The sequence below is a fragment of the Caretta caretta genome, chromosome 4, assembly GCF_965140235.1.
Source record: "Caretta caretta isolate rCarCar2 chromosome 4, rCarCar1.hap1, whole genome shotgun sequence".
Lineage (NCBI taxonomy): Eukaryota > Metazoa > Chordata > Testudines > Cheloniidae > Caretta > Caretta caretta.
Genome location: NC_134209.1, coordinates 106,468,945 through 106,491,048, shown reverse-complemented (window position 1 = coordinate 106,491,048; position 22,104 = coordinate 106,468,945). Strand labels below are relative to the sequence as shown.

General features: G+C 35.1%; 1 protein-coding gene across 4 annotated transcripts in view; it reads right to left on the bottom strand.

Annotated features, from left to right (window-relative positions):
- ATP8A1 (ATPase phospholipid transporting 8A1) overlaps positions 1 to 22,104 on the bottom strand; it is a 249,471-nt gene continuing 227,367 nt past the window's right edge. For all 4 annotated transcript variants that reach the window (XM_048848472.2, XM_048848473.2, XM_048848471.2 and 1 more), the window contains 4 exons: positions 19,229 to 19,317; positions 18,733 to 18,825; positions 6,861 to 6,952; positions 1 to 4,727 (listed from right to left, as the gene is read on the bottom strand). In XM_048848472.2, coding sequence (XP_048704429.1) covers positions 4,630 to 4,727; positions 6,861 to 6,952; positions 18,733 to 18,825; positions 19,229 to 19,317 — 372 coding nt within the window. In that variant the 3' untranslated portion in view covers positions 1 to 4,629. The remainder of the gene's footprint in view (positions 4,728 to 6,860; positions 6,953 to 18,732; positions 18,826 to 19,228; positions 19,318 to 22,104) is intronic.

Here is a 22,104-nt window from a genome sequence, read left to right as displayed (position 1 = left end):
TTTTTTTTATTTAATGGCAAAGTTTATTCAATTTTTTAATAGCAATTAAAAGACAAAACATTAAAAATTTGCAGTTCAAAACATGCACATTCACAAAATGCCAATGACATGTAACACTGCATAGAACTTAAAGCGTTACTAAAATTTAATAAAACACACAGGGCATTTAATGTCCAGTTAAAACTAAACCTGAGAAAAACTACCATAAACACTGAGTCAAAAACTCTCCATTCATGCAGCTTCACAATTTACACAACAGTTTCAGCAGTAATGGTTCAGTGGAGCTGGAAAATCCTACCTTACCTTGAACACAAACTTTGCTTTGACATAGTAGCTGCCTTTCACAGCAGTTTGACACACTGAAATACTTAATGAAAATCAAGTCAAACAAGAAAAACAATATTAATGCATTTATGGCTTCTAGTCTAGAATAAAGAAACACTAAAACATGATTTTAGCTTTACATGTTCCGATCACAGCTTTGCCATTACGAATTGTTGTATGTATGGAAACGCTTATGTTTAATTCAAAATACGTAAAAAACAAAGGGCCCAATCTTGCAAATTCTTACTCACACAAGTAGTCTTTATTCGTAGAACTACTGAATCCAATGGGAGAAAGGGTTTGCAGGATCAGGCACAAGTTTTTGGAATGCTAAAATATTCCTCGTTTAATGAAGATGTATCAGACAACATTTGTTGAGTTTTGCTAGGAAAGAATATACCCAGTACTGACGAAGTTGAATTGACCAATTAATTAGCTTCCAGATCATTAACTTCTGGATACATTATGTTGTGAGTCTATAAATGAAGGCAGAAAAATGACAACTGCAACAACCATGTATTAGCTCAGAAAACTTTGAAATATTAATTCATGCAGACATGATGATTAACTCATCAAAACTACAGCTGCTTTTACATAGTATAAATCAAGATAAAAAAAAAGGGAAAACACTATTTTCCCTTCCTTCAATTTAATGTACATTCCAATTCAAGGTTAAGGCAACAAAGGAAGCTCCTTGTGACATTTTGTAAAAGATATTTTTGTGATACAGTGTATTTTGTGGGGTTTATAGGAATCTTTAGCTATCTGTTACTGTCTCAAAATATTTTCTCTATCATCTTTACACAAATAGAAAGATGAATTATTATAAATCTATTGAGGCTGCTTTCCACATATATGCCTAAAATCAGGAAATAGCAAAAGAAAGTCCAAATACAAATGATGATTAGGCTGAATAAAATTTTGTAACAATTAATTAGCCTTTTGAATAACTGTTGCATTCTTTTAAGTAATTAAAATAACAATACACACACAGGATCAATTGATTTCTGACTGGCACTGTTTTGGCTTAATTGAAGGAACATTTTTTAATGATAGTTTGTAATTGTTATGCAGTGCACATAAGGCAGACTGCAAATTACCATGTGAATTCCATATTGGACTTTATTCACACAAAATTAAAGGTTTAAGTGATCAGAATAAATGCATTATGATTAGCTATTGTAATTTGACTAAACTATTTTCTTCATTAAAATAAATACCTGCATAACCAATGGCTCAAATAAACAAACACATGGTATACTAAATAAATTATATACTATCTTTCTATGCACTTTAACAGTGTGCAAATAAACTGTGTATTGTATACTTGAACTGATTTTTTTTTTTAAATCTGGTTTACACAGGGACACTTTGCTGAGGTGATCTTATATTTTGAAGTGGAACTGTATAAGCAGTACAAAAAGCATTTTTTTTTTACTAACTTTCTAAGCAGGACTATTATCTCACAATTGATTATCATCAGACAATAAGCAACATCTAGTATGTGTGAAAATATATCCAAAACAGACTGACAATTGGGGAATAAAAGTACATATACAAACTCAAACTCAAAATACATTTTGTCAGGCACTACTTAAAATTAAAATGTGTAATCACACAAGGATGACACACATGGTGATGAGCTTACACCTGCTTTGGAAATAGAGCAATATATAACATAATGCAACATCACCAGCCAGAATTCCAATATGAGTCCAGGCTCTCAACAAGATGTGCTAATAGCCCTCTACCTTCTTAGCAATAAAGAAAAATGGAATTGGAGTAAACTGCATGTCATTTTTGTCACCAGCTGTAGGTAGCAGGGCATCTTAATTTTCTGAATTCTTGTAAATATAGCATGCTTTATTTTATAGGAAGGTAAACCCAGGATAAAAGTGAAGCTGCTTGTAAATTTCATCACAATACAATGGTTTATACTACATTTCTTTGCTTTGCATAATTTTTGCCAAATCAATATTTATGCCTTTTACAACTGAAAAGGATGGTTAAAAATGCATTTACTTTTAAAGAGAGGCATGGACTGAATTGTTTTACATTAGTTAAGTCACTGAGGAATGTCATTTAAGAAATTTGTTGAAGTCAGTCATTCTCCGATGGATGTCAAAAATAGGGATCCATATTTTAAGAAAGAGGCATGCCCCCAATTTTTTTTTCTTGCCTTAGGTCAAGTGATATGGCCCTCCCATATTGATCCATCTATTTATCTATGCCTGAAATGGCTTTTCTGAAGGCAGTTCTTCTCTGCATGACTGACTAACAGTGCTGTTTCTAGTGGAATACGTTTTCTTTGTCCCTATGTCTTCTGTGTTCTCTTGTGTTTAAAGATCACTCAAGGAAAGGGAGAAGAACAGAATGCATAACATACATATGAAATGTGGAGGGCCATTCCATCAATTTGTCCTCCTAAGTATGTACTTTCATATGGTGTCTTCCTTGCTGGGGCTTTGATGTATGATGTGATTTGTATATTTTCTCAAAATGAGAGGTAAGGAAGTTATGTAGTATAGGGAAGTGATATGTGGAGCCTGCATAGTGCTGAAAGGCAAGGGGACAAAGTTTTGTTCTTAATAAGTATATGAACGGTCAAGAAATGATTGGTAGGATATGGAATAGCTGAAGAGATATACTGCTTGTTATTTACTATCTAGATTGGATGATTCTGAGGACAAAAAGTGATAAAAATGAAGTTCTTAATAACCTGAAAGGAGAATAGGAAAATTTCTGTTCCATTCTCACATACAGTTTTACTTTAAATGTCAGCTGTATCTATTTTACTTAGCCTAGCAGTCACAAATATTTAAAAACTAAGAAGCATTTTTCTCCATATAAAATAAAATTAAAATTAAATTATTATAGTGGACTTTAGGTCAGTATTAAAACAGACAAACTTTAAAAAAAAAGTTTTTGGACTCTGATTGTGCCATTGTCACAAATAGATATAACATCTGAAAAAGTTAGGCCATCATTTGATAGTGGGCAGAGACATGCCAAATGTAATTAATTTTTAAAAATTTCTTATTACAGTGTACTCCTGGTGCGAAGTGTAACTTTTACTTTGCTGAGCAGAGCAAATTGTGGAAAATTTTGTTTTTGTTTGTGCATTTTCTCTTCATTTCTGTTAAAAGCTGAGAGTATGGAGGTTTGCTATGTGACAAATAAGCTGTAAAGAACTACTTCAGTATATTTGGGTGCATAGTAGGAGGTGACTCTGGTGCAAATGGAAGAGTACACACCACACAGAGCTAAAGGGCATACATTGCTTTAACAAGTCATGTTCCAGATAACTTTAGAATAAAGATGGTGAAAAGCCCATAAATAGCCCATAATCTGTTTTTATGAATTAGGACAAACTTTTCTGATCAAATTGTGACCAGATGTGCGTATAAAGCACAAGCATTGCAAAAATGGCTATATTATGATGAAGAAAGGTGAGACAGAGCAATTTTCGTTTTGTTTGTAATTTGAACAAAACTTGGAAATATGAGCACCATGCTAAAAGGTGGCAGCCATATTAAACAATAAAAAATAAAAAGCTTTTATCAGACCAAAGGTGCAAAGTTTCACAGATCTGAAAGCAAGTGCCATGAAGGCAACTCGAATTAGGCTCATTATGCTGTATTTTTATCAAGTATGGAGAATCAAACATACATTTCTGACATCAGCACTTTAAGTTAATTTCCTTTTCAATTTCTCTGCAAATGACTACTAGAAATTCTTGAGAATTGCAATTATCGAACTTCTTTGGCAAACATATTTTTTAGGCTAGTTTGACACAAACACCTATATACACCTTGGTTTGAAATCTTGCTTAACAAGGTGAGTTAACACCATTAAAATGTTGGTTAGTCAGCACTTGTTGAAATCAAAGGCTTGTTACCAACAGTATTTTAAATGTATAACCACTTATGAACCTGCACAAATGTTAATAATCTATGTATAGTGGTATCTGACCATTAATGATGTCCCAAGTAATATGATATATGAACAATACTGATTCAGCCTCGTTATAAATACGCGATCTGGCAAAACACAAGGTAATTTTCAACCTTTGTTTACAAAGACAAAGCAAATACTTTTTAAAAATGTCTAGAGATGATGTGTTACAGTAGAGTTGCACAGTGCTTATGTCTATTGAATACACTAATCCAAACTTTATGGAATAAGATCATCATGGATCTTTCTGTAATCTTTGTGACTGGATCCTGCTAGCAGATCCCAGCAAAGATCTAGTAGTTTGTCTTACTTAAGTAATTTTAAGGGCTCTCTGTCGCAAGCTGTATTCCTTCACCATTCATCAGGTCTTTGTTTTGTGGTATCGTAAGCTCTTATTACTTCAGATTGGGAAACTATTCCATTTTCATCTTGAGAGAACGCATAGCCATCTGCAGATACAAAACAGAAAATAGTTAAACACTGATTACTGTTTCAGATATTCTATAGAATTGGAAGACTTCACATTTCAATGAAACCAAATCAAGATATATCACATCTACTGTTTTCCCTCATTCACCAGGCCAGTAACCCTGTCAAAGAAGGAAATTAGGTTGGCTTGGCATGATCTGGTTCTTGACAACAGATTACAAACTGTTTAATAATTTGTTCCAGAATCTTTCCAGGTATAGCAAAGTTAGGTATAGACTGGTCTATAATTCCCCAGGTTGTCTTTGTTCTATATTTTCCCTTCTCTAGTCCTCTGGGACCTCACCTGTCCTCCACGAGTTCTCAAAGATAATTACTAATGGTTTTGAGATTGCTTCCACTACTTCCTAAAGTACCCTAGGATGAATTTCATCAGGCCTTGATTACTTGGATACATCTAACTTATCTAAATATTCTTTAACCTGTTCTTTCCCTATTTTGGCTTCCATTTCTTACCCCTTGTTGTTAATATTAATTATGTTGAGCGTCTGGTCAGCATTAACCTTTTCAGTGAAGACTAATACCTATTTTGCTTCAAATACCTCAGCGTTCTTGATGTCATCAGTTATTACTCCTCCTTTTCCACTAAGTAGTAGACCTATGCTTTCCTTTGTCTTTCTGTTGCTCCTTAAATAACCTTTTCTTATTGCCTTTTATGTCCCTTGCTAGGTCTAACTCATTTTGTGCCTTAGCCTTTCTAATTTTGTTCTGACATGCTTTGCTATTCTTTTGTACTTGTCCTTAGCAAATTTGTCTATGTTTCCACTTTTTGTAGGATTTGGTTTTGATTTTCAGGTCATTAAAGAGCTCAGATGGAGACATATTAGTCTCTTACTATTCTTCCGATTTTTCATTTGCATCGGGATGCTTTAATACTGCCGCCTTGAGAAATAGCCTGCTCTCCTGAATATCTTTTTCCCTTAGATTTTCTTCCAATGGAACCTTACCTACCAGTTCTCTGAGTTTAATAAAGTCTGCTTTTTTGAATTCCATTGTCCTTATTCTTCAGTTCTCACTCCTTCCTTTTCTTAGAAATCATGAAACCTATAATTTCACGATTACTTTCACCCAAATTGCCTTCCACCTTCAGATTTGCTACCAATTTCTCCCTGAATGGCTGTCCCCCAGACTAGTTCCTCCACTTTCTGGAACAAAAAGTTGTCCCCAAACATTCCAAGAACTTACTGAGAATTTTGTGTTTTGACATATTACTTTTCCAACAATTGTCTGGGTAGTTAAAGTCGTACATTACTACCAGGTCTTGTGCTTTGGATATTTCTGTTATTTGTTCTAGAAATGCTTCATCCACCTCCTCTTCCTGATTTGGTGGTCTATAGTACACAGCTACTATGATAGGTTTCAGAGTAGCAGCCGTGTTAGTCTGTATTTGCAAAAAGAAAAGGAGTACTTGTGGCACCTTAGAGACTAAATTTGTTAGTCTCTAAGGTGCCACAAGTACTCCTTTTCTTTTTACCTACTATGATGTAACCCCTTTCACTTTTAGCCAGAGACTATCAACTTGTCTGCCTCCCACCTCCTTCAGAACATGTGTATATATTCTTGATGTATAATGCAACACCTTTTCCCTTTTCACCTTGCCTGACCCAAGCCATACCGCTCTATACCAATATTTCAGACATGAGACTTATCCCACGTGTGCTAGTACAAATATATATACTATTACAAATGTAGTCACATACAAAAACCATTATACACTATATATAGGTAGATATACATATATATTTATTTTCATATATATATTTTCAATGGTGCCCTTCCTCTTTGGGAAAATCAAAACAATTTCAGGATGATGGTCCAAAGTTTACATCATCATACTTTGTTATAAAAGCTGTTTGTAATTCAAACTTAGTGTTTTAACACCAAACAGATTTGTCCTTTCTTAAAATATATCAATATCTTAGGTATATTTTGGTATGTGTTTGTTTTAGGTAGATATCTTGTAAAAAGAGTTTTTAATAGTCCATTGTAGCAGAAATCAAGATATTGCATTTTATGACAAACAATTGTAGTAAAGTATTGTTTTGTGTCTATATTTTGAAACCGCATGTTATTCTTTTTAAACACTGAACACTTACGAAGCAAGTTTTGCTGCAGAGATTCAGAACGGTACAAGTTCACAGGACTCTTCTTAAAGACATTCTTCAGTAGTTGAGCTCTTTCAGTTAAGCTAGAAAGAAAGTGGAAATTTGTGAAATATGTCAATTTATGAATGACAATGTATAGTTTGCCCATGGGACATTAAACAAGAGCGGGCAAACTTAAAAAACTGCCCATTATAAGGTAGGAAAAAAACAGTGATCAGTCTTTTATTTAGGTTGTACCTGACCTAATTATTAATAGACATATGATTAAAATGGTGGCAAACTAAAGTATTTCAAATACTGGGTTTATGTTTGTAAGTTTCTGGGGAGAGACTGGTTTGTGGTTATGTGTTTATACACTGACTAGCATATTGAGGACTCTAGGTGTAACCACAATACAAATAAATAAACTAACAATGCTATTAAAATATTTAAGTGCCAGATTCTGCCTGGCCCTTTTGCTGTGCAGTGTAAGGGAAGGGGATAGAGACTTCCCCAACCCAGCATGACCAGCATAAAGGCCAGGCAAAATTGCAGAACGTACAATTGCAGAACTGCACTCCTACATACTAAGAAGTGTAAGGATCACTCCCTACCTGCCCTGATATAGTGCCCCAAAGGGGATGGGAATTGCAGGAAGAAGATGGCGTTAAGGTCTTGCCCCTGGATGCGTCAGCCAGCCATGTGTGTGTTGGAGTATGCTGCCTCCATGAAGGGTGTTGCAGTGTGTGCATTTCTGGTGAGCTCTGGGAAACTCTCAGAAGGCGTTGTGCTTGTCTGGCACATTATTCCTCATGGTGCTTGCTTTCAAGGGGTGTAGCTCGGCACTGCTCCTTAGTACAGAATATGTACAATTTACATAATCCAGCCCTTAATAATTATCTCCAAAACAGAGTTGCCAAGAATTTTTGAAATTGTTCAAGATCTGTCCCTGGGAAACAGGTGCCGTGGATAGATGATCTGCTATTTTTAGAGATTGGGGTTTGAGTCTGGACTAGATGTCAAATTTAAAAAGGGTAAAAAGAAAAGGAGTACTTGTGGCACCTTAGAGACTAACAAATTTATCAGAGCATAAGCTTTCGTGAGCTACAGATCACTTCATCGGATGCATGCAGTGGAAAATATAGACTAGAAAATATAAAAAGGGTAGTGGCCTGATGGTAACATACATGACTTGTTTTGGTAAAGTGTTTTTTTTTGTTGTTTTTTTTTTAAAGAAAAAATTCTACAAGTACATTTATATAAAGTAACAATTCATTTTGACAAATATAAACAATATGCCCTGTTTACTATTGTTTCATAGATTTCAAACATGTTTCATAATCTGAAATAAATGATAATTACAATTAAATGCTAGTGATTAACATTTTAAAGCTGCACAGCATACTCAAATAAGAGGAATCAACACTATTTTTGTTACTGGAGGTGTCTGATTGCCTTGCTATAAATGAGTACTGCACTTTATCAAGTTGTTTTCAGAGATGCTAAGTAAATAGCAAGGGACACATTTTCGCAGATATTTGCATCCATTTACAATGCAAGTAGTAGGTGCATGGTCTTTTGTGCACAAAGGGTTTTCAAAGATTTATGTGCACACCTAGGCAGGTTGAAAATTAAGCTAGAACTAAATTGTAGGTGTACATGCAGATTTCTGGTAACATACACATTGCTGGGAGTTTAAAGCAGGGCTTCTGTGTGTCATCCAGTTATATACTGTCCATTCTTCTCCCTCCCCAAACTCTGCAACTTAAGAGTGACACCTCATTACTATTTGTGCTGCTACTGCAAAATATACTGGAATATGATCCAGACAGCTCTTCACCTGAGCACAAGTAGAAAAAAAAGGGTTTGTGGGGCGGGGTATGAATGGCAGTTTTAACCAATTGGATACACAGGCACTGGTTGAATGTTACAAGGTTTGATGTTTTCAGGAAACAAACAGGCTGTCTCCTTACAATGTATCTTTCTTCCCAAATTCTTATAGTTTCCCATAGATAAGACCCTAATTTAGTGACTAGAAAATAAGTGAACTGGCCATAGCATAGAGAGCTTGAAACATGATAAATATACTTTCTGATAATTTTAAGATGATTTACTGCAGGAGTTGGGACGGAATGTAGATGAGGACCGGGAATGGTATTACACAGGCTTTTCAGGCAAACCACAGGAACTATGCCCTGAACTGAGCCTCAGTGTCAGACACAACAGTGCTGAATGTTTTGTCTTCTGTGTGTGAGCTGCTTTATCGACATGACCCAGGGTGCCCAGATAAAATTCAAAATAGAACAGTTTGAACTCATGCTACTTGCTGAAGCCTTAGAGCTGTGAAGAAACTGTTTCAGTTATAACTGTGTTCATGGCAATCTTGGGAACCCTAGTAAGCTAAGTTAGGATGTACTGTGAAGAGTTTTCATCCATTTTTAAGGACAGAAGGGACCATGATGATCATCTAGTCTGACCTCCTGCATAACACAGGCCATAAGATTTCCTTGAATTAATTCCTGATTCAAGTCCAACAGTTGTGATTTAACTAGAGCACATCTTTTAGATAAAACATTTTCTGTGATGGAGCATCCACCACAACCTTCGGCAAGTTGTTCCAATGGTTAATTACCATTAAATGGTTAATCACTATTAAAAATGTGTGCCTTATTTCTAGTGTGAGTTTGTCTAGCTTCAACTTCTGGCCATAAGATCTTGTTATACCTTTGTCTGCAGGATTGAAGATCCCTTTATTAAGAAAATTTCTGTTCCCAATGTAGGTGTTTAGGCCCAGACCCTCAAAGGTATTTAGGTTCCTAACTTCCAATGATCATCTTTGAAGATCTCGTTCTTACAGAGTAAACAAATCACCCTTAACATAATTTTTAATAAGACAAACAGATTGAGCTCATTGTGTCTTTCACTATAAGGAATGTGTTCCAATCCTTTAATTATTCTCAGGGCTCTTCTCTCAACTATATCCAATTTTTAATGTCCTTCTTAAAAGATGTCATGAAGACCTGCTTGACTGATAACTGGAGGAAGATAAAATCCAACATAAACTTTTACATGAGCGAACATCTGTTGTCCTGAGAACAAGCTGCTCCCTAGTGCTTGAGATACAGACGTTAGTTAGCAAAGGGGATGCACCAATTTAATTAAGTTGGATTCTAAACCAATTTAGTTAAAATTAGTGCAATTTTCTCACATTGACAAAGCCTTAGTTATTTCAGGGGCAACCATGATGTCGGCACCAACCCAGATCTTGTAACAACTCAAAATAAAAATATCTCAAAGTAAAAAGTTACCCATAAGATACTAAATACACAATAAAATTAACTATACAAATTCAGACAGATTTGGAGGGAAGAACTGGAGAAAAAACTTGGCAAAGCCAGACTCTGGGCTGAGGTTATTCTGCTCACAGAACGATCTTGGGAAGAATCTTGAAGTAGGTACTGAAAATGTTGGGGACAGCACTTACCTTATGTGAAAATGGGCACTGAATATGTTTGATTTTAGGAGGGGATGCTTGTGCAGTGCTTAATGTACTCAATTTTTCAACAATGTTCAGAGCCTCTGAGGGGCTAGCGGTAAGGGACATCTAGGTATATGCAGAGCCCACACTAAAGACAAACTATACCTCCCCTGATAGGCTCCCTTTTGTTCTGGCAACCCCTGCTCTAATGAGATCCACAGTGCCACATTCTATCCAGCTCTCTAACCCGGGTCATTAGAATGGTGCCTACAGAACTACCATGATTATCTCCTGCTTGTGGCCTGGAATAAGCCATCAGATGGGTATTTTTGCATATGTAAGCTCTTGAGAACTGGGCCTTAAACATGCACATTTTAAGTTCATATTTGAATACTAGTTATGGAACAACTTCTTATTGGTAGTTTGTGTATAATGAAGACTCAACTATATAGGGCTCAATATCTGAACTGAAAATGTAATTGAAGACAGACAGACATCTTACATAAGAAATGTACTCTACTTTCACTCCATACTGTATTTTCAAATACAGAGGGACCCAGTTCTGCACTCCTATTCACCTGAATAGGGATTGTAGGATAATGCTCTTTACTTGTAACTGTCTTTTTGGCATTCAAAATGAGTCCTGAAAATAAACTACATTTATCAGAGCCAAATGTAATATAATGTGAGGTGTGATACATAAGCAGTGCTAGGTGACAGTACCTCAGCATTTGTGCTAATTAGGTTCACTAGGAGGCACAGACTGAACATTAGCACCATTCAAATACATGAAGTGTGTGTATTCTTAAATAACTTCTATCTTGTATGGTTTAAAGATTTAAATAAACTAGTAATTAAATGCATCTTATAACGTAAATTACGATGAGCAAGAACAGATTAAAATTTGCAACCATCTAAAATGCTTATTGCTTTATATATTCCTATTACATTTCTAGTTTAAAAATATTTAAAAGTGGCTTACATAAAAAGATAATATGACTATATTTGGAAGAGGCACTTGTGACATACCAATATTTCAGTACACCTGCACAAGTCAAGGTAACTAGTCATGTTACTGTTCACATATGCCCAATTCAATGCCAGTAAAATTTTTTACTTACGTAAAATTTTTTTTTTAAATACTGAAATAGTATACATTTTAAGAGTTGGGTGTGAGGTGGGGAAAGGTTTTTTGGCAATGAAGGTCTGAAATAATGGTTTATTTTTAAAACATTTATCCTCTTACTTTTAGTCATTTCAGTTTTTAGGCACAAGAGGCTTCTTGGCATATCAATTACAATGGATCTGATAACAAAATCAAGCCACCTGCAGTGCAAACTACCCGTTTTATTGAGGCAGTCACATACTATAGGCTCCCATAGGCTTCTCTGGTCAGTGATGTTGAAACATTCAAGTTCTCTTTCAGTTAGAAAAGTGACTGTGTAATAATGGCACCTTCTTGCTAAATCTATTTTCTTACTTTGCTGATGAAAATGTATTTGTACTAGTGTTAAGTGTATTGTTTACTGAAGTACAAGATAAAATCTTATTTGACAGTTGGGCAGAAAAATTCAGATTGCGGAATCTTTATTACTGAGAGGGATGTAAGATTTAATAAGAACACTCATATTAAGTTTGCACTGATCACAACTAAAAACATCTCTTGACTTCACACCTAAGAAATCTGATACTGAAATCACTGAGAAGAAAAAATATGAAATTTCTAGAAAGCCATTTTTAGAATTAATTTTCATGCTATGACCACCTTTTAAACTGCATTATATGTACAATTCAAAAATTATTTTTAAAAATAAATAACTTTTTTGTTTCATATAAGCACTGGCAGTAAAAATTGGTGAGAAATTTTTACAACTTCTTTGAGGATTTCCATTTAGGTGTGTTCAAATCAAAACAGAAAAGAGTGAGGATGTGACTGAAAATATGAGGAACAGCTCTAGAGATTATTTATTCCATTCTTATAGACCTTTCTTTTACAACATACAATATTAAAATGTAAAATGCAATGAAGATCACTCAAAAAATAAAACATTTTAGATAATGCCATTCTAAATGGCATTTTAATCCTCATTTTTAAAGACAAAGATCTTATCAGAGTATTCAAAAGAATGTTCAATAGGAAAAAATACCATTTCTATAACTTTGCAGTCTTATTCCTATGAAACATTTATTCGAATACATGCAATGTCAGGGCAAGAAAAGTATTACAATCTGGACTGGACAAATGTGGTAGCTGGTTTCTACGTCAACAAATAGCAGTGAAATAATTAACATTTTTGGAATTTAAATAGTTAACATCTACTCAGAATAAATGATAGAAATTCAAACGGAGGGTCAAATCCTGAACTATTTGTATTTGTGAGGTGGTATTTTTAGTTTCTGTTATGTTACTTTGCAGACAAGAGGAAATGAATTTGTCAGTTATGTCCTCCACATCTTTACAGTTCTCTCCTGACCAGGCAATGCTTCATATTCAGCCATAGTAAAAATTAATGTAGAATTTCATGTGAACAAACACATTTTTCTATTGCACTAAAGTAGAGCACTAAGACACCAAAGATATGCTAAAGCACCACTAGAAAAAATGAGAGAATGCCAGAACAAAGTGCTGAAGAACATACAAGAAATGTGCCAGAAATAAGTGGTCAGCCTTATGCCATATGTTACACTCCAAGAGTAAAAATCCTCTGAGATGCTATTTTTAAAGCAGCAGAATTGTAAGTAAGTAGTCATCACAGGATTAGAACTTTTGGGGTAACTTAAGCCTCCACAGAAATGAGTTGGCAAGCCTGGACATATGAAACCCAAGAGTGAGACTCATGTAAGAGGTTGTCTTCAGAGAAGCAGAATCATACATAAGTAATCTTCCCTTCTCTGCAACCAAGACTGGGGTATCAGAGTTGGTTTCACTTCTCTGCACTTTTCATGTTACTATGGGAATGAAAGGAAAAGAAGGGAAATTACAGAGACGGTTGTAAGGAACATAAAATGTATCAATCTCTATTGTTAGTGGATCCCGATATCTCCTTGTGGGACAGAAGCCTTTTGCAATTGTGGCTCATGGCAAACAAGTCTATTATTGGAGTTCTCCACATCCTTCAAATCTAGTGAAATATTTGTTGATTGAGGCTACATTCCCCCTGGAATGGCTGAGGCAATTAACATTGAATTTCCTGGATATGACAATTACTCTGACAGCTTGGAGATTCTTTTAGCCAATTTTAGTATGGGTAATGCTTACCAAAGGAGGGCAACATTTTTTGACCCTTATTGCAATCACTACAGTATTTTCTGAATGGACTAGAACCAAATTCAGTGAAATATGATTGTCATAAACATAAAGGGAAGGGTAAACCCCTTTAAAAATCCCTCCTGGCCAGAGGAAGAATTCTCTCACCTGTAAAGGGTTAAGAAGCTGAAGGTAACCTCGCTGGCACCTGACCAAAATGACCAATGAGGAGACAAGATACTTTCAAAAGCTGGGAGGAGGGAGAAAAACAAAGGGTCTGTGTCTGTCTGTATGATGCTTTTGCCGGGAACAGAACAGGAATGGAGTTTTAGAACTTTTAGTAAGTAATCTAGCTAGGTATGTGTTAGATTATGGTTTCTTTAAATGGCTGAGAAAAGAGCTGTGCTGAATAGAATGACTATTCCTGTCTGTGTGTCTTTTTTGTAACTTAAGGTTTTGCCTAGAGGGATTCTCTATGTTTTGAATCTAATTACCCTGTAAGATATCTACCATCCTGATTTTACAGAGGTGATTCCTTTACTTCTATTAAAAGTCTTCCTGTAAGAAAACTGAATGCTTTTTCATTGTTCTCAGATCCAAGGGTTTGGGTCTGTGGTCACCTATGCAAATTGGTGAGGATTTTTACCAAACCTTCCCCAGGAAGTGGAGTGCAAGGGTTGGGAGGATTTTTGGGGGAAAGACGTGTCCAAACTACGTTTCCGGTAAACCCAGATAAAGTTTGGTGGTGGCAGTGGAAATCCAAGGGCAAAGGGTAAAATTAATTTGTACCTTGGGGAAGTTTTAACCTAAGCTGGTAAAACTAAGCTTAGGAGGTTTTCAGGCAGATGTGGGGACCTGCATGAAAACCTCCTAAGCTTAGTTTTACCAGCTTAGGTTAAAACTTCCCCAAGGTACAAATTAATTTTACCCTTTGCCCTTGGATTTCCACTGCCACCACCAAACTTTATCTGGGTTTACCGGAAACGTAGTTTGGACACGTCTTTTCCCCCAAAATCCTCCCAACCCTTGCACTCCACTTCCTGGGGAAGGTTTGGTAAAAATCCTCACCAATTTGCACAGGTGACCACAGACCCAAACCCTTGGATCTGAGAACAATGAAAAAGCATTCAGTTTTCTTACAGGAAGACTTTTAATAGAAGTAAAGGAATCACCTCTGTAAAATCAGGATGGTAGATACCTTACAGGGTAATTAGATTCAAAACATAGAGAATCCCTCTAGGCAAAACCTTAAGTTACAAAAAAGACACACAGACAGATATAGTCATTCTATTCAGCACAGCTCTTTTCTCAGCCATTTAAAGAAACCATAATCTAACACATACCTAGCTAGATTACTTACTAAAAGTTCTAAGACTCCATTCCTGTTCTGTTCCCGGCAAAAGCATCATACAGACAGACACAGACCCTTTGTTTTTCTCCTTCCTCCCAGCTTTTGAAAGTATCTTGTCTCCTCATTGGTCATTTTGGTCAGGTGCCAGCGAGGTTACCTTCAGCTTCTTAACCCTTTACAGGTGAGAGGATTTTTCCTCTGGCCAGGAGGGATTTTAAAGGGGTTTACCCTTTCCTTTATATTTATGACAATGATGATTTTCATTTCCAGTCTGCTGATATTAAAAAGTGTGCTCACTATTTAACCACTTGCTCTGCACATATGTCTGGTGCATATAGGCTGCTACAACATAGGAGATTTACTGTTGGTTATTACAGTTTTCCAGTGTAAATTGTTAATGAAACTCCTTGAAGAGATAAGCAGGTTGGTCCACCAGATCAGAGACTCCTGACTTTCATTTTCTCAACTAAAGAGTTTCTTCTACAGAGAATGACATTTTTGCCATGTAATGTGAGTAGATATTAATTAGGGCTGTCGATTAATCACAGTTAACTCATACAATTAACTCAAAAAAGTAACCATGAGTAAAAAAATTAATCGTAATTAATTTCACTATTAAACAGTAGAATACCAATTGAAATTTATTAAATATTTTTGGATGTTTTTCTATATTTTCAAATATATTGATTTCAATTACAACATAGAATACAAAATGTACAATGCTCACTTTATATTTTTTATTACAAATATTTGCACTGTAATAATGATAAACAAAATAAACAGTATTTTTCAATTCACCTCATACAAGTACTGTAGTGCAAACTCTTTATCATGAAAGTGAAACTTAAAAATATAGGTTTTTTTGTTACATAACTGCACTCAAAAACAAAACATAAAAACCAAGTACATAAAGAGTTGTTACTACGACGAAGGAGATGAATTGTTCTTCTTAACCTCTGAGGACAGGACAAGAAGCAATGTACTTAAATTGCAGCAAGGGAGGTTTAGATTGGACATTAGAAAAAAATCCTGTCAACATGGTTAAGCACTAGAATAAACTGTCTAGGGAGGCTGTGGAATCTCCATCATTGGAGATTTCTAAGGGCAGATTAGACAAACACCTGTCAGGAATGGTCTAGATAATACTCAGTCTGGCCACGAGTGCAGGGGACTGGACTAGATGACCTCTCGAGGTCCTTTCCAGTCCTATGGTTCTATGATTTGAATGTAAAACTTTAGAGCCTACAAGTCCACTCAGTCCAACTTCTTGTTCAGCCAATCTCTGAGAGAGACAAGTTTATTTACATCTGTGGGAGATAATGCTGCGCACGTCTTAATTACAATGTCACCTGAAAGTGAGAACTGGCATTTGCATGGCACTGTTGTAGTTGGCGTCACAAGATATTTATGTGCCAGATGCGCTAAAGATTCATATGCCTCTTCATGTTTCGGCCATCATTCCAGAGGACATGCTTCCATGCCAATGACACTTGTTAAAAAAAAATAATGAGGTAATTAAATTTGTGACTGAACTCTTTGGGGGAGAACTGTATGTCTCCTGCTCTGTTTTACCTGCATTCTGCCATATATTTCATGTTACAGCAGTCTTGGATGATGACCTAGCACATGTTGTTTGTTTTAAAAACACTTTCACTGCAAATCTGACAAAATGCAAAGAAGATACCAATGTGAAATTTCTAAAGATAGCTACAGCACTCGACCCAAGATTTAAGACTCTGAAGTGCCTTCCAAAATCTGAGGTGTGGAGCATGTTTTCAGAAGTCTTAAAAATGCAACATTCTGATGCAAAACTACAGAACCCAAACCACCAAAAAAGCAAATCAACCTTCTGCTGGTGGTATCTGATTCAGATGAGGAAAATGAACATGCGTCCGTCCACACCACTTTGTGACATTGTAAACAGCAGCATTATCTCTTGCAAATTGTAAACGAACTTGTTTGTCTGAGTGATTGGATGAAGTAGAACTGAGTGGACTTGTAGGCTCTAAAGTTTTACATTGTTTTATTTTTGAATGCAGTTATTTTTTTGTACATAATTCTACATTTGTAAGTTCAACTTTCATGATAAAGAGATTGCACTACAGTACTTGTATTAGGTGAATTAAAAATACTATTTCTCTTGTTTTTTACAGTGCAAATATTTGTAATATAAATATAAAGTGAGCATTGTACATTTTGTATTCTGTGTTGTAACTGAAATCAATATATTTGAAAATGTAGAAAATATCCAAAAATATTTAAATAAATGGTATTCTATTATTAATAGCATAACTAATCATGATTAATTTTTTTAATCGATTGACAGCCCTAATATTAATACAAAGATCAGCCAGGATTAAGGCACCAAATTAAAACAAAAAATCCCTAGACCAAAGAACCGAACAACTTGTCTGGAGGATGAATGGGGCCAATGGAGGATGTCTTTGCAGCTAGTGAAACAATTTTCTGACGTATTCTCCGGAGGCCTTCTTAAGATTAATGCAAGCTCACAGATGAACTAGATTGTGAGATGGTTCCAGAGCACTCTTATGGATTTATGATCATCTTCAGTGATAAAAGAAAATGTATCTGTTTGTAAAAACATTACCCTAATAACAGAAGCTGAAGAAGAAAATACCTTTGGACACAAGAGATGTACTTTGAGGACGATATGGTTGACTGGAGAGAAGGAATGAAACTCTTCCCAGAAAAACACTAGTTGATATAAACTACATGCTCACATAGGGCAAAATGATTGCTAGTCTCTGGAAGCACAGTGAGGTTCACCTGAGCTATAACAAGCACTGGGGACCTGGAAGGAGATTCAGTGTGATGGAGAGGTGTCTGTTTCCCAGACAACTGAACTGAAATCAGCAGTCTGGGAACACAGTAGAGATGGGAACAGTGCTGCAAGATTCAGCAGCAAAAGAAGCACACTGATTTACTCTCTCCCAGAGTCTTTGCAAAGGTATTCCTTTCATCATTCTATCTGCTACTGCAGCAAAATGGTCTGGTCTGTTCTTTTCTGTCTCTTCTTCAGTATAATTCTTTGCCATTCTTCTGTAACTTTTGAATAAGCTTTTATTTCTTCAAGTCTCCTGAAATAATATTCCTTCTTCCTTTTCAACCATACATGCCTGGCACTGGGAAGAGTACAAGTAGTCGGGGGAGTGCACTTTGTGGAGATTTAAGTTTGATTTATTTCTTACCTGTTTTATGTTTGTCTAGTGCATTTTCCTTTACTTGATTTAATATATGAAGTAAGGCAGAGGTTCTTTAGATTGGTGTTACATCAATTTGTTTTCCTTATGTCAGCACACTGTGCAGAGATTTTGCTATTTTCCTTTAGGCCCTTAATCTGAAAGGCTTTTAACTGAGTTTAACAGTTGTCCTTAGGCAAAGTTTATAAATGTAGCTGTGAATGAACCAAGTTCTAACTTGTTTTGTCTCAATTGTGAACACTGCCAAAGCAGCAAAACAGGATTTTAAAACCAGGTTCTGTTAGTATTTTGTTTTATCCACAATGACTAGCCAAATTTGGCAGAACTTAGTTCAGCCACAAATGAACAAACTCAGTTGAAAACGTTTTGTAAATAATTCCTTAGGCCCTGAACTTTCAAAAAGATGCACACAGATGGATTCTTGTACCTGCAGAGAACCCCATTCATGTGGATGCAAGTGTCTGTCTGCTTGCATCTTACTGCAAGATCAGAGCCTTAATTTCTTGATAGTTTGTATAATGTGACTATGAATATTCAACAGCAAGAAATTATTTTTAAAAGATCAATCTACAGGTATTTTACAGTACCTCTTGCCATGCACAACTGCCCCTGGATCTTGAGATTTTGCTTCCAACTCCTGAACTTCATCTACCAGTGTCTTAAAAGTAGATCTCTTGATTCTGCAATATGAAATGCTTATCAGATTTACTCTTGTTGAAACCATAATATATGTCTTTTTCAAGACTCTATAATAGAAATTTACAAATTCATTTTTGCCAAGTGATTTCAACTTAAATTTTGAAAGGAGAAATTTTAAAGAATACACTAAATAATACACTTTGTCAGCTGTTATGCTAAGCACAAACAACAGAAGTTATCAATTACAAGTTCTGATTAACAAAAATATTTAAAAAGAAATAAAGTAGTGGTACATTGTGGCAAGATTTGTAAACTACAAACAAAGTGAGTCATAATTTGAAAGAATCAATGAGGCTCTTTATATTTTCTTAAACTGGCCAATACTTAGAAAAATTAAAACTTGACAATAATTTTCCCTCTAAGTTTTAACTGTTCTATACTTACACTTTGTATATTACGTCAAAAAGCAAAGCTGTCACAGGAATACATAACAGACCCATCCAAAAGACTCCAGAGCTGAACAACATAACTGCCTGGATAGATAAATCACAAAAATGATACCGTTATAAAAAAAATACCAAAACCTTTAGACATCTCAACATTTTCTTGGCTCAAAGTATCAAAATCAAATTCATCCAAACTTTGCTGGGCTCTCTAATGCAATATAGAAATTACTGGGCCCCATTCTGCAAACCTTACTCACAGGAGTTGTCCTTACTCATCCTGGGTGAAAGTCCCTCAAATACTTAATATGTAAGTAAATGCTACTCATGTTAAAAGCTTCATGGAAATTTCAAACTGTTCAGTTCTTTAAAAATAAAAAAATAAAATAAACAACCCCCCCCCCAACACCCATCTTAACACCATCCCATTTCTAATACTAATAAAGAATATTATTAAAATAAGATATAGCAATTTAAAATAATGCTAAATCTTTGAGAACATGTTCTAATGGCACTCCTATTTGCTGTCAACCCTAATATGAGATAATGGATACCGAAAAAGATATTCGTCCTCACAATTATCTTGTCATACATCTCCCAGGAGCACCCATTACTACTACGACTAAACTGACTACTGTTTAAATGTTCTGTTTATAATTCAGAACTGCAAAAATAATGAGAAAATATATATACTTCACCTGTTTTCCTGTAATCCTTTAACAAAACATCTAAACAAAAGCTGTTTTTAAAATAAAGCACATTGCTGCAAAATTTAAATACTTTACTACCAACACACTTTTTGGCTTTTAGTTAGGTGTATAGTTTAGTCTTTACTTTTTACTGTTAGAATGGAAACCAGAATTTCTCCTGTCCATGTTAATTAACTTGTTTTTGCACACCTGTTACAACCAAAGACAAAATAAGCACTACTCTTCTGCAAAATTAGTATAAAGGGCATTAAAATAATCTTAATTTGCCTTTGTAACACATGCCAAGCATCTACATTGGAGATATTATGATTGCAAAGAAAATGATCTCTGATTAATAAATTGTCAGTTGTTTGTAATTAGAATATTAAAAATGCTTTTGTAATGCAATTAGATTTCACAGAGATTAAGAGTAACATTGCTACACAACAGCATTTGAATTCTTTGATTTCATTTCTTGAAGTCTAATTGCTTCTAAAGGTTAAATTTGCAGCACCTAATTGAAATAAACAAACTGCAAAATTTTACTAATATTAGCAATACCCCAATTAAAGGAAAAATGCAGACACTTTGAATGAGTAGCTTAAATACTACTCTTTTTTTTTAGCACACATACATTAAAATTTGTTTCCGATCTGTATGTGGTACATTACTTACGGTCTAGAAAGAGAAAGTCGTTTTCACAAAGTCTTATTATAATGTAGGTAGTGAATACAGCCCTATTTATTTTCAGAGTGCATGTAGATAGATACATGTATTCCTTGGAAAACTTAAAATTTTAGCCAAGCTGCAAACTGCAAATGTACCTTTTTTATCTACATCCATGTTTTATAAGTATAATAGCTATTACAGGTGACTGAGGATGCCCTGAGCACTTTAGTTTTTAGCCAGAATAATTCCTATTAACAAATTTATAAATTATGAATAATAATGCTTGGATTAAAATAACTACAATTCGCAACTTCAGCCAAAAAGATCTTTTTAGATATCTGTAACAAAATGGAGAAAAATTTATTCACATAAAAGTCACTTGATATTATAACCAAAACATGACCCTTGACATGCTTGATGACATGCTCAATTCTTAAAATCAATACTAATAGGAAATGCCTATCAAAACTACATTTTGTAAAAGCTCTGAAAGTTTACGTTTAAGTTTAAGTAACAGTTATATAGACCAACATTTTCCTAAACAAAAAATGGCAGAGAAAAATCACAATTTGATCTGAATCACTTTATATTATTAATTTTAATAATATTTTTAGTTTAATTTAGAAACAGCAAAGAACTATACTTGCTTTAGCCACTCTATTAAATGTTTCCGAGTGAAACAGCAAAAGTGATAATGTAGGTCTTAGGATGTTAATTCTGACTATTGTAATGCTAACTATGAATGAAGCAACAACTGGCGCCTACTATTCAGTCCATCCAGCCTTTAGCTTTACAAATGAACAACACGAATTGAGAAAAAAAGTTTTTCTGCGTCATATTTGAAAGCCTGTCAGATTTTTTTTTCTTTTGCAGAGTTAATCCAAACCTAAAAGATTTAAAGCCGACATTCGCATTAAAGACAGAGGGCCTCTTTGTATTTTTTGGATGAAGAGGGAAAAAATAAAATCCCACAGAGGTATTTCCTTCCTTTCTGTACAAGAAAGCTCCCCCCTCACTCTGTATAAACCATTTTTGTCTCTAACTTTTCACATCTCTCTACACATAGGCAGGTCATCTGGGAAATGGCAAACCAATCCTTTTCAGACAATGGCACTAACAGGAGCAGCCTGTTCTGGGGATGGACTCTGGCTGCCTCTGTTCGTGGTTCACAAATTGTTCCTAATGTGTGAGATTAGTGGTCAATGCCAAGTTTTTTTCCTCTTTAGGCCTTGTGAAACCAAATGGAATCTTCCACAAAAGTGGCTCCCAGGGGAATTCAAAAATAATCCGAAGTAAGAGTTAGAAAGTCTAGTAAATTGTATGACTAACAGGTCCCAGGGGGAAAACAATTGCTGTCTAAGTAGCATGGATATGCTGCAAATGTTGATTCTCAAAATTAAGACTTTCTAAAGTAAATTAAGATAGCTCATAAATGTAGCTTTAACGGAATTTTTCCTGATGCTGTTTGAGTTTTGTTTAAAGAAACAAAATTCCTGAAGATTGTTACCATATCACTTTT